This window comes from Hesperophylax consimilis, chromosome 6 (assembly GCF_061612785.1).
Source record: "Hesperophylax consimilis isolate HC1 chromosome 6, BYU_Hcon_1.0, whole genome shotgun sequence".
NCBI lineage: Eukaryota > Metazoa > Arthropoda > Insecta > Trichoptera > Limnephilidae > Hesperophylax > Hesperophylax consimilis.
Window position 1 is genome coordinate 20,183,706 of NC_142841.1, and position 20,645 is coordinate 20,204,350.

Genomic DNA, 20,645 nt, shown 5'->3' on the forward strand with positions numbered 1-20,645 from the left:
ATGTTCTTTCAGATGAAAGTAGCAATAACTAACTTCTGAAGTATTGAAAAAAACTACACCAAAATTTTTCAAATGTTTTTTTGTCACTGCCAGTCAATTCAGGTCTGAAAGGGTAACCACAAAGCAGGAAAAATGCTAAAATTTCTAGAAAAATGCAATTATTTTCAACTAACAATAACATTTTCATCATGAACGATGCAGCTTTGAAATATCCTTTATGCTGTTTTTTTATGTTATGGGTTACTGAGCCGTATTGCACTTTCTCATCTTTCTTGAGCCAACATTTGGGGCAGCCTCGCTGTCTGTCATGATGTATATTACAAGGTTGTCCGAAATGTTTGCTCTGAGAAGAGGAGTGAGAGCAAGACAAGGTCCATTTTGTTTGTTCCCAATTTTTCAATTATTCAATAACCTAACCCTGTATGTAGTTGTTTTTAAACTTATTATCTGAAATATTAAAAGCACATACTTTTTCCAGACAAACCAAAGGTGGATGATTCCTTTGTTGAGAAACTTGTCACTCAAATAATAAAGAATGTCCAACTAAACATAAAGGACATCCACATAAGATATGAAGACAAGATAACACACCCGGGATCCCCCTTTTCCCTCGGGGTAACCCTTCACAATCTCTCTGTTCAAACCATGGATGAGAAGGGCAGAAAGTCGGTGGTCGAACAAGCCGTTACCAAAATATTTAAGGTAAGATGTTTGAAATTTTTACAGAACATTTCAATTAGGGATGCAACAATAGCAATATCTCGGATTCTCTGATACATCTTTGCCGATAAAAAGTTTAAAATTAAAATTTTCGAAGTTCGTTTTTTCAATGTTTATACTTAAATTAAGCCTTAATAACTAATATTTCTGTATATAGTATGTTTCTAATTTTCTCTTAATCAATAGTAAAAAACTAATAAGTACTAAAGTTTTCTCCAAAATCATAAGATTTGTAAACACTAAAAATAAATATGATACTTAAACATCTACTTACATTTTATGTAACAATTTTTATTTCAAATCAGGAATTTTACAATTTGCCCAAAGAAATCCCATCATTATTTTTCTCTTAATTTCTTCAGGCAGGTAGGTGGGTACTATATTATAGAAAAAAATGCAATGAAAAATCCAAGTAATCACAATGATTTCACATATGAAAAAAGAATCCTTACTGAACCATTAAAACGGCCACCATCTTTAACCAGAAACAGAACATATAAACAAATTTACAGATGAAATGCAAATATTTTTTTTAAACTTTAATATCCTTTGAAACTCTAGTTCTATTTTAATAATTTCCTCCTAATTTCAGAAAATACTTTTGAAATTAAATCAAAATATATAATATATCCTTCAACTCACCCTTATTTATCTTCATCCTTCAACTCACCCTTATTTATCTATGACCATATCACTAGCCCCGTGTTTCATGACCAGATCTGAACAGCCATGTCTTCCCAACCTCCCCCTTTATCATATCCAAATAAATCATAGTAGTAAGAGTATTTTTAACACACATTAAATGTTGAATTTAATATTTAAAAATTTTTCATTTCAGGAATTGAATCTAGAAGGTCTGGCCATGTATTGGAATCCTGATTCATTGCTCTTTTCAAACTTAACGCGGGTAGAAATGTTGCAGAAATTCCTAACAGAAATTGCTACAAAGCTGGACAAACCATCTCAGTACAAGTACAGTAAGTATTTCTACTTCCTAGTTCTAACTCCAACAAAATGTTTTCAGTTCGAACAGTCAAATAATTCTAAATCGCTTTTTATTATTCGTGTTCAACAATGGATATTTGAAAGGGGATGAGCTTTTTACAGAATACATGAGTTTCTAACAACTGTCACTAAATTCCAATGTGACAATGTAACCATAAATGTGTGCTCTTCTAGATAGGTAACGGTTCCATGATATTTCATCAAAATGACAATTTAAAAAGTGATGCAGCAATATGACGTCACAAGCCATGGAGATTACCGTGTGTTTTCTACGTTTCCAATTTTCGATCGGAGTTATATCCCCCTGGATAGGACAGACACACAACCGAAATTTTTATTTTTAATAATCACCTGAAAAATGTGACTCTGGTTGTTCATTCGAAAGACATCCAACGACTGCAGAATATATTTGGCATGTCTCAACTATTATTTTAATGTTGATATAATTCATATTTTATTGCTTCATTGTTGTACATATTTGTTTTACAGTCTTGGGACCAATCAATGCAACTGCAAAGCTAAAACTGAATCCTAAACCGGAACAAGATGAACCAAAGTTTGTTATTCCGAAAGTAATACTCAATTTAGATATGGACCAACTGGCCATTGGCATCACCAAAAAACAGTATCAAGATGTTATGATGCTAGTTGATTCAATGGACAGGATGACCAAAGGAATGCCATTTAGGTAATTAATTGTTGTTTTTTTATCTATTTATTTAACTCCTCAGGTCTCTGGCATATTTATTTATTATTCATTAACGCCCTATCGGGCTTTTACAGAGTAAATTGATAGTTTATGTATGTAAGTGTAACATTATACATGGATTATAGCATAACTAAATACAAAAAAGATAAAAATCAAATGCTAATACTAAGATTAACATAAAATCCAAATAAAATAATATTGTAAATAAAGAAAAGTTTCAAGTATAAAGTAAGTATGTACATTACATTCATACATGCATTTAATTATTCATGTTTGTTGCAAAACCAGTAAGACTGAAAACAGTAAAATAATTTACTCGTCAGATAAATAGAAAATAAATATATATAATATACTGATATGTATTATAAAACAAATGTTTAAAAAAAGAAGAAAAATAATGTCTGTTGTATCTATAGAGAAAAAAAAACTAATAAGTGATGGCAAAATACCAACGCCATAATTAATATCGAATTTAAATAATAGTACTTTAAATGGTGTAAAGTAAATCAAAGTATAATATACATATATACACGTATGACCGTACATGCATACAGTCATTTAAATAACAAATAAACTAAGGAGTATGTGAGTTAAACGTTGGAAGGTATAGAGACAAGACTTTTTTTTTTAAAAAAGCTAATAAATAATACAAGTTAATAACTAGCAAATAGGTCTGAAATTAGCTGCCTTTTGAAACTCACAAAATTATTAACACTATATTGACTATTATTGACCATTATATTTTTTAAAGACGCTGTCCAGAAGGTCGGAGAATTTGTATGTATTTCCGCTTTGCAATAAAATAAAAATAATTGGAATAATTCTGAACATAAGGTGATAAATGAAACACCCTTTAACATTTTATTATCAAAAAATATATATAATTTTTGGAATTATTAAAATTTTTAATACAATCATAAAAAAGTTTTAAAATGACTCATTTCATGGTTTTCGTCTAAACACTGAACTATTACTGATAATGAAAGAAATAAAACATTTTTAGACAAATGTATTATAAACTTTACTGTCACCTCATTTTTTTCTCGTTTCATGTAAAAATGATTATTAAAAAATTCACAAAAAAGTTTCATAAATTTTTCTCAAATTATGGTTGAGGCCTTTGGCTTCGTAGAGGTGTACATTTTAATTCTTCTGTAGTTAACTTCTAGATTTGAATAAAAAAGCGTGGTGTTTTTTCTTTCTAACACAGATCATATTTCTCACCATCACATTGATGGGGGGGTGACTGATTATGCTATAAGCTCAAATCGTTTTATACACGGTGTCCGGAAACTCGTAGTACAAGCGGGAATCTGGAGAATCTACACCACATGGGGAACCCAAAAAAACATAAAGTTTTTTGATTTGAGCATTTTCAAAAAAAAAAATATTTTTCGGCTATTTTAGGGTTAAAGTTTTTTCTGGTGTTTAGGGTTGAATAACAGATGTTTTAACCCTGCAGAGCAGAAATATTTTATGATTACACCGGGTTAAATGAAGGGTGATTTCAAAATAATGCTTCAAATCCGAGTTTCTTCATTTGTTTTACTTTCAAATAGTTTTAATTAGTTGGGTACTTTGATCTTCAGTATTAATTTATAAGAATTTGATTAAAAAAAAAAATCAACTTCAAACTCGATTTACTCGATAACGAAAGCTCAAATAAAAAAAAATATACTACAAAATCGACTCCAAATGTGATGTAGATTCACCAGTTTCCCGCTTGTACTACGAGTTTCCGGACACCCTGTATATCTCCATATTGCTCGCCATACAATCCCATATAGACCTGTCACCTGAAAGATGATGCGTTATAAGTGTGGGCATGGCGACAATGATGCGCCGTGATTTTCTAGCCACGCGATATTTGAAAATTATGCGACCCTACGGCAGGAGAGGGGATCAAAACAATTTACGAAGCACCGTAATTACTCGGCTGTCGTCTGTCAATTCCCCATTGATCGACCCCCCTTTCCTGAGGAAGATTATAGCGCAGTGTGACACCTCAGCATATAATACGTGTAGGCCACTATGTGTAATGTGTCTAAGACATAAGAGAGATACAATGATTTCTATGAGACCATATGAGCTGTTTCCATAAGCGAACAAATTGACTCCACGGGTAGTACCAGTTTGTTCCCAAAACCAAACAAATTAGCTTGAGCCCGAATTTAAAATCTATTACACATACAGTACTCTCTCACTGATCCGCCACCAAAAAAACCAGGCAAGTATCCAATTAGTGAAAGTGGCGAATTATTGAGCATTCAAAAATGAAAACAGGTATTTTTTATTATCAGAACACGGTCTTTTGTAAAATAATTTAATTTTTTGGCTTAAAGTTAAGCGGTCATATTTTACTTGCGAGAAGACCTCATTTTGTAAACTTATTCAAACAAAAAACGTGGCAGAACGAAAATAATAAAACACATGCGAGCGACGGTTGCTAGAATACATAGGTGACTGCTATACTGTAAAAATTAAGCTTTTTTTTTTTTTATAGAGAATACCTCACAAGAGTCCCAACTGCTCCCGTCTGGAGCCAGTGAGACTATGGCATCCCCAATTGGGGGATGTTGTGAGGCTGAAGGTAAGTGGGGAAGGGAAAGAGGAAGGTGGGGAAGTACCTGGCTATTCAGATCTAGTCACTAAACACGGCTAAAGCCATTTGGAGCAACGTTTCAATTCTGAATGGTGGTCTTACACCAGGGCGATACTGGTAGTATCTTCCACTCTGGAACGTGCCGCAAATATACTATATATTATTTTAATTAATTAATTGTGAAATAACACAAATCAATCAAATAAAATTTATTTGCGCACGCCGGGTTCGAACCCGCGACCTTCGGAATGGCAGTCCAATGCGTTACCACTGGACTATGCCGGCCGTCGAGCTATAGGAGTGTGTATCAAGATTGAATTCATGAATACAGGTTCATCCGCTATATATGCCTTGGCTTGCGGAAGAAAGGGCGAGATATTTATTTAGTTAAGATAACTGTTTATGAAAAGTAGAAAAGTGCATGATTTATTATTATATATCACAGCTTTATTCCATTCATTTTTTAATTGTTCTATAAATAGCTACAACAAGCTCCTTATAATCGCTATGATGTTTTGTTTTAACGGTATAAGTACCTATTATTTCACATTGTTTGTTTGCTGCAATAACGACATAAATCAAGCATAAAAAATATCCATATCTGACTTTTTGGTCTAAACTAACCATTTTCATTTGTAATTTTTACTGATAGACATACCTGAACTACCAAAAGTTGCCGCTAGACAGCAGTAAGTGTCTATATTGCTTCGCAATATTATTACACATGACACTGAATTTGCAGAGTCTGCGTTTGAGTTCATAAAAATGTCAGCTTATGTAATTTTATCATTCTTTTAGGCAGTACCGTCCATTCTTGAACACGTACAGAAACCATTACAAAGAATGGTGGAGGTTTGCTTATACTTGTATCCTGGAGGGTGAAGTGAGACGCAAACGTAAGAATTGGGACTGGACCCACATATCGCATCACCGCAATACGTGCAAGCGGTATGCGGTGGCGTACCAGACCAAACTTCAGACACCTGCGAATAAAGTCCCTACTGATTTGATGTGTTTGTTGGATGAATGCGAAAAGACTCTGGATCTATTTAATCTGGTGGTCATTCGGCAGAGAATTGAAATGGAAGTAAGCATATCTCTTAGTATTCTTAGGCTCATTATATCAGTAATATTTAGTAATGATATCACTTGGCTTATCGACCTAGGGCTCCTACCAGAGAGTAGCTTGATGGACTTAAATATCTCTTTGCGAACACGAAGAGCAACCTATGTACCGGCCCTTAACTCATTTTTAAATATTATTAAGTCTGAAAGTCCAATGGTCGATTATCCTAGGATTCATTCATTCGATGATTTGACTATCTGATGATCTGACAACCTTACAATGTGATTTTACTATCTAACTACCTAATGTATTTATTAATCCTTTGGTTTTATTTCTTAGGTAGAGCGGTTAGGCAAGGCTAAAGAAGAAGCCAACAAGAACAAAGGATGGTTTGGGTCTTGGTGGGGAGGGGGAGGCAAGAAAGATGAGGCGTTATCAGAGCACACTGATATAAGTAAGAATTTTTTCCTCAAAATTTTATATTGCAACAAAATTGGGTACTTTCCAAATAGATTTTACTCAGTATTTAAATTTGTTCCATTTAAAATTAAAATAAACAAAAGTCACCATCATAGGTGTGTTACGGAGGGAAAACAGAAGTTCAGGCGAAGTTGAGTATGTTTGAGGTTAGATTAATGTGTCTTGGAAATTTTGTATGTATGGTGTAATTTGACGCTGATAAACATCAATTTATTTTGATCGTCTCTGATTTATATCTATGTGATCAGATGGCAATTAAGATTCATATTGGTTCACCTTTATAAGAGTCTAGGACTTAATGTCAAACAACGTTATCTACAAATTAGTCTAGGGCTTAGAGTCACGCTACATTATCTACTTTTGTAGATAACGTAAACATACCAATAATTCGAGGGCTTCACGTCAAATAATGTTATCTACAGAAAGACCTACCAATAATTATTATTGATATGTTTTTGCGTAGATTACGTGTTTGATTTTAAGACCTAGAATTTTTTTTTTTTTTTACTTTAAAAAGAAAGACAAACATTCCTGGGTTAGGAATAACCTGACAATATTTGAAAATCTCCTACTACCACCACAGTAAGCGTAAAATTTTGCTTGTGTTGTGATGGAGGAGAGCTGAGGAATTGAACATACTACGCCTGGGTGGGACACAAACGCGATGCCAACTCAACCACTGACCAGAATTGCTTGCATGTTTTTTGTAGGTAATGTTGTTTGACATTAGGTCCTCGAATTAATCTTATGTTACTATCCTCTTTATTATTTTTCAGTGAAGCAGTTTGAGAACGCAATGACTCCCGATGAGAAGTCGAAGTTGTACCAGGCGATAGACTACCAAGAGAACACTGCTCCCACGTACCTGCCCATTGAGTTTGTAGCCACCGAGTGCCACTTCACCCTGGGCTGTTTGCTTCTTCACGTTACTGACGACAAGATTGATGTGTTAACATCCAGGCTCAACCACGTCCAAGCATCATTTAAGCAAAGACCTAGTGCTAATTCCTTAAAGTATGGTTATTTTGACATTCGATCTTCCCGCCTGCTGTTACATTTTACGTAATTATCCTGTCCTATCCTATCCCTACCTATCCATAGATAACCTAACTTTTCTTATCCGAACTGACCTAATCAATCCTAAATTCCTTCATTTTGAAAGTGGGCAGTGAATTAGGTTAGTTAACCCATTGCGTACTGACGCCGTCTCTCGTGTAGAATGTACAGTATTAGTCATTCTTTTCTAATCTCTTAAGGCAAACGTCGCTGTATTTTTGAAAATCGGATACATATATTTTGTAACCTCTATGGGCATATTTTAAGGGGCACACATAATAAAAGTCGTCCCAAATTATAAAAACAGTATCGATTCTAAATGTACGTCAAACAAAAATGTTTTGTACTATTTATATATTATTTATGTATCGGTAGAAAATAGCAAGGCTGAAAAGATATTATATGAAGTCTATGTAATCATGCAAAAAAATACAGTTTTACCAAAAATGTGGGTTTCGATAGCTCTTTGATCCTTTTTAAAGCTATGTTTTTGTCTTGTCCGAAAATACATTAAAACTCTCATTTATGGTTATTGAAGTAATTTTTACTGTATAAAAAAAACCTTTTACAGTAGAACCCCGTTAATTCGAACCCCGATAATTCGAAAAAACGCGTAATTCGAAATTATCGCTAAAAAAAATTTCCGCAGAAATTTTTTTTCATACTAAATGATTTTTAATTCGAAATTCGTTAATTCGTAATTCGAAATTTATTTTTGTCCGCGCACGAAAATTTGTTGGTGTAATTCGAAAAAATTTGATTTTTGCCAAAATAAATCATAATATTTCTTAAATCTGAATCTAAAAGTCAGCCGTGGCGTTAAAACGCCGAAAAATGTATTTTTACGTGGTTATACATCGTCCTAATTAGTATCATTAATTTGGAAATCTGAATCGATTTACACTGGAATTTTGTATTTTTTCAAATTTATTTCAAATATCCGAGTTTGAAAAGCCGAGAAAATACGTCATAGTTTTAGGAGTTTACACCAAATATCTGAATTCAAAGGGTCGGCCGCGACGAAACTCGGCCGCGAAATCTCGATTTACGCCTAAATATATCGTATTTTTACGAATTTATTTAGAATATCTGAATTTTAAGGAGCCCGCCGCAATGGAAATCGGACGCGAAATTTCAATTTACGCGGAAATATATCGTATTTTTACGAATATCTCAATTTAAAGGGTAGGCCTCTACGGTAATCGGCCGTAAAAATAAAGAAATAATTGGTTTTAATACGAATTTACTCCAAAAATACCACCCGGATTTGAAGAGGCGGCCGAGAAAATCGATTTTCGGCGTATTTTTTTTTTTTTTTTTCATAAAATTTCGAATTACGTGGGAATTCGTTAATTCGAAATTTGATTTTTGATGTCCCGTGGATTTCGAATTAACGAGGTTCTACTGTATATGTATCTACATATGTGGAATTCCATTACATTAAACCATTTTTTTTATTTCTGGTTTTCGAAATCTAATGGGTAAAAAACTAAAATAATTTAACATGATTTTTTTAAATATGGTAACCTACTGAGGTGGTTTTACTGCATTATAAATCAATTTAGTACACAGTGAGTTATGAAATAATTTTTTTGGATACTGAAATATATTTTTAAAATTTTTTACTGTAAAAATATTCATACATTTCCTAAGAATTATACATTTTATTTTGCAGTGTGGTTGTGCGCATGCAGGAGTTCACTGTGTCCGGTGTGGAACAGAAAGGAATGACTCCCCGCCTCATTACTTCCAAGCAGATCACCCCTGGAATAAGTCTTCTAGATGTCTTGTTTGAAACAAATCCTCTCGGTAACTACTCAATATCTCACGTCTTAACCTGGTTTTAAACCGATTAGAAGTAAACCATGTCAAATTATTCATGTGTTACCATTTCATTTTGGCTTGTATTTATCCTTCATTTTTTATTTTGTATTTTACCACATTAAAAAGGTTTATCATTCAATATTAAATCTGATTGACGCGGTTGCTATAATACATAATATGTGATCCATCAGCGATTATCTCTACCAGAATATCGCATGTGTGTTCCATGAAGTTTCCTTAAAAACATACATTGTGTCAAAACGCGTTGCGTTATGAGATAGACTGCATGATACAGATAAAGAGACTCGACTGCTTAACGATGCTCCATTGACTGTTGATATTTTCAACGTCACTTCACAATCAGTTTAGCGACTACCTGTCACAAATTAGTTAAACTGCCCCCATGACCTTTTTATAGTACCACTTTGATGTATTTAATTTCCAGTTGTACCATCGTAACAGCAAATAATGTCTCCTCTTGCATTTTTTGTTTGGTACAGATTAACTTCTCTGTGTGATAGAGTGTTTTAAATAATTAATACACACTTGTTATGTACTTACTTCTACTATTTGTTATTATTATTAGTTGTGTGGTACTATGCAGACGGTAGAAGCATGATTAAACATGAAAGTTAATATCAGAGTATTTATTCACTAACTCTACAGAGAGAATGAAATGTGGCAGATCTCGTTGATCGAGTCCGGGAAGCATGTCAGTTTCAAATTGCCGGCCCGGTGTAGGCCCGAGACGCAAGTCGTAAGTAGTTGAGAGTGACTTGAATTGTGAGTGAGTGAGTGAATATTAGTACTGGTTGGCAGACAGCAGATGCTGAATTTATACAAGCGCTCCCGGTGTCTCGGAGAACGTTCCTGATGACTCTCCAAACTGCCGAAAGGGCTGCTGCTGTTGCCGCACTTCTCGAAAATTCCAGTCTGCAGTTTGCTAATAGTAATTGGTCAATGAGTCACCACGCAGTTCTCAAGTCTGCAGGGCTGCCGCAGAGCTGTGAATCTGCCGCACTTACTTTACATTTACTTTACCTTTATGTTGGTATACAACTGTTTTATGGATACAATGAAAATAAATAAGAGAAAGCAGTAGTACTAGTACCAACAACTGCCCTACGGCATGCTGCATTCGCTCGGTGAAAGACTCTAGCTCCTCATAGTGGAACCCGATTCAGTGGGATATTAAATATGAAGTAGCACCTCTAATTGTTCTATGATTGGTGCTCATTCATTATATGTTATAAATATGTAGTTCTCTTATTTTTAACTGAATTCAAATCGTTTTTTTGTGTTATTTCAGATGGTAAATGTGGACAGCGCATCAAAGTGTCTGCTCGCCCTCTGCAGATGGTGTACGATGCTCAAACCATCATCAAAATTGTTGAGGTCTTCAAAATTCCACCGGAATCATCCGCTTTGTCACAGTGCGTAGCATTATTAAATTGACAGAAAAAAAATTTATTGAATTATTGATAACTAATTATTTTTTATCTTTTTAGGTTACAGGCTGCTGCTGTAACGAGGCTATCCAACTTGAAAGAGCAATCATCATTGGGTCTTCAATATGCCGTCAGCCAACACACTATTGTTGATATTGATATTGAATTCTGTTCTTCATATCTGATTCTACCGCATTCTGGAATTTATACCAAGTAAGCAGTACGGTATTAATAAAAAAAAACTTATTTATCAAACGAAGAAAATAAAATTGAATTTAAAAGAAATAATTTACATGCAATATATATTTAAACCCCTTTTCAAGTAAAAGATGGTGGGGAGTTGGAGACTCCCATTCAAACTTTCCTCTTCTTCTTACCTACTGGGGTTGTCATAGTTTCAAACCCAAACAGTTGGAACTTAATTTTAATTTATTGTATATCACAATAAATTAAAATTAAGGTAAAATTCTTACATAATAGTTGTATAATAAAACTTAAATCTCCAAAAGTTCTTCACCGATATCGCTGAAAATTTCAAAGTTTATTCTTTTTTTTTTATTTTATTTTTTTTTTTATTCTACATAAAATAAAATTACATTTTCACTTATTTAACTAGAAATAACATATATATTACACATAAATATATTACACACCGATATTATTCACTTTCATTGTTTTGTTGATTGAGCATAAAACTGAACAATTTTTTTTTAAATGTACCTATACTTTTTTAATTTTTAATTTCGTCTGGGAGGCAATTATATATGTTGCTTCCCTCGTAACCAATGGATTGCTTGCCATAATGAGTATATATGGTGTTTAAATGTATTTTATCGTGTTGCCGTGTAAAGTGTTTATTTTTTTTATTTTTTTCTCATTAGTGCCAGGAGTGTTTATAGAGTGGTTTAAATAGTAGAAGAAGTCGGGGACGCCCGAGGAATACTTGACACAATATCTCGGCACCGGAATGAGATTTGAAGTCAAATTAAAGTCCATGTAGTGATGTAGTTTTTTAACAGTAACATGGTTGTATACAGTAGTGAATGGTGTAAGAAGTCGTAGACGCCCGAGAAAGACATGAACGAAAATGAAGATTTGCGGGGTCCGCTAGTTATTAATAACTTAACACTATATGGTCGGGCATTATCCCGCCAAATCACGGCGTGGCGCGGGTGTTTTTTTAAATTTTAGCGCCAAAATTAGACTTTCCGCAAAATATTCATATCTTATGATCTATTTGATATTTTTCGATGAAACTTTCAGTGTTTTACTTTAAAAAGATGTCTCTATTTATTTACTTAGCAATGTATGTGTAATTCCATTTTTTTATGAACAAAAATATTCTACTTTCTTGGGAATCATAGAAAAAACAGTATTTCACAATCAAAATAACTTTATTCATACAAAATTAGAAGATTATTTAGAAATTTTCAATACATATAAAAAAAAAAACTATAAAATTATAGTGCTTCAATGTGTGATAGCGTTTGAAACACTTTCCTTTATGCAGGGGCACATTGCAAAACTTGCACATGTACCGCGTTTCACTGCGTAGTTTGTGAGCGGAACATACGCGACAATGACGTAAAACGTTTTTATTTTTGCCGGTTCCGACTAACGGTTAATAACGGTTTGATTCCTCCACAAGGAACGCAAACAAATTGTCGTCGATAAACAAATTTACGGCATCTACCACGCTGTCAGGAACGTCCTCTGTATTTAATCCTGGCTGCCCTAGAAACACCTCCAAAACTGGTGGAGTATCTCTTGATGACCATTCTTCGCCATGGTCTAAAACAGAAGTAGATGATGAACTTATTCTTCTTTGGGTAAATGTTGATGGAAGAGGAATAACATCTTCTTCACAAGGATCGTAATCGGATAAACTTTCTATGTCACTTTGCAGGAAAAATTAGATAAATTGTCAGCAAACAATTCATTGTCACTCTCGTATGTATCTTGATTCATTTTTGGGGAAAGTAAAATTATAATCTTTAGGAAAGTTAAATTATAATAATATTTATCAAAAACAATATCACTCGAGAAACAAGAGGCAGTTCAAAAAAAACCTGAGATTTTTCACCAACACAAAATAGTTCTTAGGTATTTAATACGAAAATTTAATATCCAAAAATGTGTAATAAAAGCAAAATGAACTCGGAAACACGAATATAAGACGTCTGTACGAAAGCGGTATAAAGCAGTTACTGGCGAAACGAACGAAAATGCAAAAACAAAATCCTTTGTTAAAATTATCAGGTATATCGGGTAATAAAATAATTACAATGTTCTGACTGTTTATCTTTACCCTTGTTATTTTTTGTTGTGTTTCAAACTCATTGTATTGACAGGCAGATAGATCGGGTACAGCTGACAATAGAAAACACATGACCCTGCACCCATTTAGAACCCCTTGTTTACAAGTTTCCTGCTCCTTACCGCTTTGCACAACAAAATGAGTAAACTCGTCTCCCGCGTCTTACTGTAAAAAAGCGTATGACGAGTTTTCTCGTTTCCCGAAAAGAATGTGTTAATTATTAAACGACTACATATGCATTTACATCATTGGAGATGATAGAAGATTTATCAAAGTAAATTTGTTTTTTCAAAGTTCAAAATTTTACATGTTTTGACATCTCAACGGCCATATTTTTTTTTGTTAGTTTAGATGTGACATTTGCTGGGAGGATCTGTTTCAATTTTAATACACACAAATTATTTAAATAACTCAAACTAAGAATCCAATAACCTATTTTGTGCATGTTTTTCCATCTCCCCCGTTCTCCATCTCTGTTGAAATAAAGTGTTATTTCTATCAATTGTGCGTATAAAGCGTGATGCTTATTTCTAGAATTTCACCAAAATTAAAAATGCCATCTTCAATGTATTCTATAAGTTGGAATTAATGTGTGTAAAAAAATTGCTCAATTTATTAGGAACGAAGCTTGTGCGGTAGTGAATTTTGGTGCCATCAAAGTGAAATCCGCCCCGAGGTCGGAGACGGCGCTCAACATCCATCAGCTCTTCAAGGAGGGGGCTGACGATGAGCAGATCTTCAAGCAGGCCGCCAAACACGCTTATGACACATTCATCCTCGAGCTGACTGAGTTACAAGTGAGTCCATGAACGCTAACCTTAACATTCATTGGTTGTATGGCTATGTCTCATGATTCCACAAAGCTCCCATTAAGGTGGAACCATAGATAATTGACATAGACATTGTTCACCCACACTTCTGCGAATCGCATTAACATATAGCGGAGTCCTGCCTTTTTTAAAAATTATATTTAAAAAAAATATATTTTTAGTTATTTGTACATTTATGTTTAGAAATTAATAATTATAACTTTTTTTTTAATACAGATGAGACGGTTAACATATAGTTCCCGTGAACACTTGTGCTATCTCCTATTTTACCTCCTTCCTTTAACAGTAACCCGGTCCCTTTGATAAAGTTCAGCAGGTTTGTCATTGTATATGTGGCTTTGTCTTCTGGTTCTACATGTGTCTTTCCAGGAATCTGAGCCTTGTTCATAACAGAGCGGGACATTGGCACCGTAGGTGAATTGGACTCTCTTCTCATCCTCTTCACATGTTCTGCATTTATTAGTGTTTTCCACTCCCGACAACTGCATGTGTCTCCTGAGATGGCAGTGTCCCATTAATAGTCCTACCAGTTCCCTAGAATATAAAATTACCTATAACTTTTGTACAAATAATTTTCTTGTATCTCTCATAAGTAACTAGATATAGAGTCGTAAAAATGTGTATAAGTTTACAATAACAAGTAAATTGCCAGACTAGATTTGGTTTTTTGTGAGTATCTCATTTTCAGTGCAATTTTGTGAAAAATTTACTGATCCACTTTAGAAGCGAATAAATAGAATAAAAACATTTGATTTATTTTTGAAAATATATTTTAAGTATTATTCTCATTGCCATATTTTATACTATACGGGCTTAACATTAGCACTTTAGGTGACTGGGTGTTTTTTCATCCTTCTTTTCATCTTCACATTCGCTACAGAAATTTAATTGTGTTTTCCACTCCCAACAAGCTACACGTGTCTCCTGAGGTGGTCGCGTCATCTTAACATTCTGTCTACCAGCTTCCTCAGTGTGTCTTTATCCATATTTACGTTATGAATGTGCCGTCTGGAGTACCTCAAGGGTCCCATTTGGGCCCGATCTTGTTCCTTGTTTTTATAAATGACTTGTGCGATGTTATTTTGGATTCTAAAATTTTATTGTTCGCCGATGATTGTAAGATTTTTTAAATTATCCACACATTACTTGATTCAATACTCCTTCAAAATGATATCAACAGAGTTTCTAAGTGGTGCACTGACAATAGAATGTTTCTGAATTCTTTAAAATGTGTCCACATAACTTTTACACGTAAACGCAACTCAATCTCAACTCAATATTTTATCGACGGTACTAAACTCCAGGAAGTCACAACCATTCGGGACCTAGGCGTAATATTTGATAAAAAACTAACTTTCACACCTCATATCGACAGCATCATTTCTAGATCCCTAAAAATGCTAGGATTTATCAAACGAAATAGTAAAAATTTTCAGAATCCCAAATCAAAAATAACGCTATACAATTCCTTCACCCGCAACGTGTTGGAGTACGCAAGTTCTATATGGAGTCCAACCTACAAAGTTCATATTCAGCGAATAGAGCGGGTTCAAAAACATTTTATGTACCATCTAGCGTATTGTGATAAGCGAGCTCGATCACTTCCTCATTACACCGATAGACTAAATTTCTACAATGTACGCACCCTTGAACAGAGAAGACTAAATATTGATTTAAATTTTCTTTTCAAAATTGTTAATGCTCTAATAAACTGCCCTTTTTTACTCTATCAAATTATGTTCAACGTTCCTAGAATTGGTTCCCGACTCATACATTATATTCCGTTACATATTAAAAAATATAAAACTAAGCTGGGGTATGACTCACCTTTACCAAGAATGTGCCGTTATTTTAACGAGACATATAAAAGTCATCCCATTGATTTGTCAATGTCATCACTGGCCACCTTCAAATCAAACGTAAACAAGACTTAAAGCTACCTATCGTGTTGATCTATAAAATAATTACTGTTGCTGTTATGAAATGTATATGTAAGTGTATGTATTTGTGTATACATGTATGCATGTAGGTGCATACATGTACATTATTCTTTACTTATAGTTTTGTGTTCATCAATGTTGTGTTTGTCTGTAATTAGTGATAGTATCAACCAAGTTTAAATTGTGTAATTGAATTTCGAGAGCTTTGATATGAATCACTGTTGACAAACCTAAGAAAAAAAAAAAAAAAAAAAAAAAAAAAAAATGAATAATATTATGAAATGTTATCAAAGGATGTGACTAATTTAATATTGTCACATTTTTCAGGTGGTCATAGCAGACAAGGGCGAGGATTGGAAGTCCAGCATCATACAGTCTGAGCCAACCCCACTGCATCTGCTGCAGCCCACAACCCTTAAGATAGAGATAGAAAAGTGCCTCATCATCGATGATCCTAGGCTTCCCAAGATCAAGGTGGCTGGTCACTTACCCCATATTGGTATTGATGTCTCAGAAGACAGGTAAACAAAAATACATTATGTGCAATATTGAATTAAATATTATTGCTTTAATTTGGGAGGTGGTCAATGGGTACCGCCGCCCCGGGAACCATACTCTGGGTTACCAACACCTCTGCCACAGGTCACCTGAAGTGGTTCGCTACGTTTGGTGACTTAGCAGGGGTGCCCGGGCTCATGGAGGGTTGTGCTTTCTGGATCACACTGATGAATGGGTCGGCCTACTCACTGCGGGGCGGGCCGGGCTGGGAGAGGCCGGTTGAGGGAGATCCAGTAAACCGGTTATCGCTGTCCGGGCCGCTGGATAGTACAGGGGCCCGACCCTTGGGCTCACGACCAAGGGTGGGCTGCCCCATCAGCCAGCGAAAAAACCCTGCCGCTGATGTTGTGCCGGTTCGTGACCGGTGAGGACCCAGCATCTAGCGTTTGGGGCGCACTGGGCGACCTCCACAGCCGGACTCTCCTGCCCATTGCCTAGAACCGCAGTCAGAAGAACATACCTTACATTTGGTGTATCCAGTTGCTCCACTCTCCAACTCCCCACCCAACCTTTTTAACCTAATCCTTCCCAACCCATCCTAAATCCCACAAACAAATAAAACAAACTTAAAAACTATGAACTCACAACAAATTAATATAAACTCAGCGACAGCGAACAGTAGGAGTCCTCAGTGTGGACCGAGGATGAAGGTGAATTTCGCTAACATTCGCGGTCTGCACACCAACCTAACTCCCATCCACCACCACCTTCTCTCACAAAATCCCCATCTCCTCTTCCTTACGGAAACACAGATTGCCGAGCCCCCAGATACCTCCTATCTGAACTGCCCAGGATATCATCTGGAAAGCCTTTTCAGGCCCAAAGGAGGTGTCTGCCTTTACAGCCGTGCTGACATCAGCTGCGCTCGTCTCGCAAATATCGAGAGCGCAAAACACGAAGTGTTATGGGTATGTGTGGATCTCACCGGTATGATGAGAATTTATGCGTGCCTATATCGCTCACCAAACCTTGCCGAATCAGACACTGTTGAGTTGTTTAAATACTTGAGTGACACTGTAGATATTCTCTTGCCCCGTTACCCATCGGCCGAGTTTGTAATCCTGGGGGACTTCAATGTCCATAATGAACAATGGCTGAAGTTCTCGGGCCCAACAAACTCTGCCGTTAGATCTGCGGAATCCTTTGCCCTTATCCATGGACTAAGCCAACTCGTAGAATCTCCGACCAGAATACCAGACATCCCATCACATCGAGCCAACCTACTCGATTTGTTTCTCACTAGTGAGCCACTCGGGTACAGAGTGGAGGTGACAGCGCCCTTAGGATCCTCTGACCACTGCCTGATTACCACCTCTGTCCCATCCTCCATGAACCGTCAACCCGACAAACATGTAAAGAGGAAGGTATGGCACTACAGGGCAGCAAAATGGGACGGCATGCGGTCTTTCTTCGGCGCCTTTCCTTGGAGTACTGTATGCTTTAGCTCCGAGGACCCATCAATTTGTGCACGCGAGGTAGAAGAAGTAATCACATCAGCAATGGATTGCTATATTCCCTTCTCCGTCAAATCCTCTGGAGCGGGCACAAAACCGTGGTTTGACCATCGCTGTGCTGAAGCTGTCAGACTCAAAAATACGGCTTTTAATGCACTCCGGAAGATTAGCTCCATGAATAACCTTTCGGAATACCGAAAACGGGCAAGGGATTGTAAGAGAGTTCTAAATAGAGCTAAGAGCGATCACGACCAGAGAATTGCGAAAAAGCTGGCTGACTGCCCCACTGGTAGCCGTGCTTTCTGGTCACTCGCTAGCTCGATCGGAAGAAATTTCTGCAGAACCACTTTCCCACCTCTGACCAAGCCTGATGGTCGGCTGGCTAACTCGGCCCGCGAGAAAGCTGAATTATTAGGCCAAATTTTCGCGGAAAACTCAACTCTTCAAGATAACGGAGAGACTCCCCCTTCCATTCCGCACTGCGGTTTTCAAATGGAGGAACCGAAGATCCGGAACAGAGAGGTTCTCCGAGTCTTGAACGAGCTGAAAGTCGACAAAGCCAGTGGGCCGGACGGAATACCTGCCTTGGTCCTCAAGAGGTGTTCTGCAGAAATGACTCCAGTGCTCGCGAAATTATTTAGGCTCTCTCTCAAAGGTGGAAAGGTGCCAGATCTTTGGAAAAAGGCAATCGTCCACCCAATCCCAAAAAAGGGGGACCGTTCCGACCCTTCTAACTACCGCCCCATAGCCATCACTTCCATACTCTCGAAGGTATTAGAAAGGGTGGTTAACAACAAATTGCTCACATATCTCGAGAATAACAATATCCTAAGCGATCGGCAATATGGATTTCGTCGAAACCGATCGTGTGGCGATCTACTCGGATATGTAACGCATATTTGGGGGCGGTACATGGAACGTTTTGGTGAAACCCAAACCGTTGGGTTGGATATCTCCAAAGCCTTTGACAGAGTCTGGCACCGGGCGCTTATCGGGAAATTACCATCGTATGGGATCCACCCAACCCTGCATAGTTGGATTGCGGACTTTCTGAGGGGAAGAACAATTCAAACCGTGGTTGACGGCTCTTCTTCCTCACCGCACCAAATCAATGCGGGGGTGCCACAAGGATCTGTGCTGTCTCCGACGCTGTTTTTATTGCACATCAACGATCTCGTTGAATGTGCACCAATTCACTGCTACGCTGATGACAGCACCGTTCACGAGGGTTATCTTTTTGACAGGCCCCCTTCCACCTATGATGTCCGAACAGCTCGGGAAGTTTTGAAGCGAAAAATTGACCACCACCTAGAGATGGTTCGTGCCTGGGGTAAGGCCAACTTGGTCAGTTTCAACGTCTCAAAAACCCAAGCGTGTCTGATTTCGGCAAAGAGGGAGATCAATGACTGTCTGGTGCAATTTGATGGGAGCACTCTCCCCAATAAAGACTCCATTGAAATGCTTGGGGTTACTATATCAGACCAGCTCAAGTATCGGGGATCCATAGAAGCCCGAGTAAATCAGGCCTCCAAAAAGTTGGGCGTCTTGTACAGGGCTAGGAGATTCTTCAACAGTGACCAGCTGCTGACCCTGTACAAGTCTCAAGTCCGCCCAACTATTGAATTTGGGAGCCACCTTTGGGCTGGTGCCCCAAAATACTTGATAAACCTGCTTGAGTCTGTGCAAAGGAGAGCGATCCGTCTGATTGACAATCCGTTGTTAACAGACCGATTGCCTTCTCTGATGCATAGACGCAATGTAGGCATGCTGTGTCTGTTCTACAGGTATTTCAATGGAGCCTGCTCCAAGGAGCTAGCAGCATTGATTCCTGATGCACCGGTGCACGTGCGCAAAACTCGACGGACACGAACTGAACACCCGTTCACGGTTGACGTTGGCTTCATGAGAACGGGCCGTTTTTACGACTCGTTTTTGTGTAAGTCGGCTCGTATGTGGAACGAGCTACCGGCATCTGTTTTTCCTCCCTCCTATAATCCGAGCCTCTTCAAGGCCCGCATTAACAAATCCCTTCCTACAGCCCCTACCTTACTCCACCTCACAACGCCGCCCAACCGGGTGGTGAAATAGTTCCCCTGTCTGTGCATTGCACAGGCAGGGACACTCTTGTGAGATGTCACATAAAAAAAAAAAAAAAAAATCCATTCTTGTACAAATATAAATGTTTGCACTTCAATTTAAATTTTTTTAATTTCTAGGTTGATATCGCTGATAGAAATTCTGGTCAGTGTTCCTTTCCCGAAAGATGAAGAAGTTGCTCCCGTTAAGGTAAAAATGAACAGCGGTCTTGTTACTAATCTGAAACCAATAATATTAGAATTAGGGCCCAGCTCGTGCTCTTGACGTCCTCGTACGTGTTATAGTTTGACCAAAAACATATTAGTTTTCCCTAGTGTCTGGAATGAATAACTTTTTGTAGTAGTAAATATCTACATCAAACATACAGACTAGCCCACGAACGAGATGCAATTACTGACAAAAATTGTAAATAAAATTAGCTCTATAAATCATATGTTCCGCTGCATCAATTACAGATCCTAAATTAAATTAATAAATAATCGACAAATATTCAATGTTTCAATAATGTTCAACTACAGTTATTCAGCCAAACCATTAAA

At 36.7% G+C, this 20,645-nt stretch overlaps 1 protein-coding gene across 1 annotated transcript in view; it reads left to right on the forward strand.

Moving 5' to 3' along the window:
• Positions 1-20,645, forward strand: part of Vps13 (vacuolar protein sorting 13C) — a 115,757-nt gene that overhangs the window by 15,986 nt on the left and 79,126 nt on the right. Inside the window, exons 4-15 of the mRNA XM_089632438.1 lie at positions 479-702; positions 1,559-1,697; positions 2,215-2,413; positions 5,835-6,123; positions 6,442-6,556; positions 7,359-7,596; positions 9,314-9,447; positions 10,772-10,895; positions 10,971-11,123; positions 13,847-14,024; positions 16,325-16,518; positions 20,226-20,295. Coding sequence (XP_089488564.1) covers positions 479-702; positions 1,559-1,697; positions 2,215-2,413; positions 5,835-6,123; positions 6,442-6,556; positions 7,359-7,596; positions 9,314-9,447; positions 10,772-10,895; positions 10,971-11,123; positions 13,847-14,024; positions 16,325-16,518; positions 20,226-20,295 — 2,057 coding nt within the window. The remainder of the gene's footprint in view (positions 1-478; positions 703-1,558; positions 1,698-2,214; positions 2,414-5,834; positions 6,124-6,441; positions 6,557-7,358; positions 7,597-9,313; positions 9,448-10,771; positions 10,896-10,970; positions 11,124-13,846; positions 14,025-16,324; positions 16,519-20,225; positions 20,296-20,645) is intronic.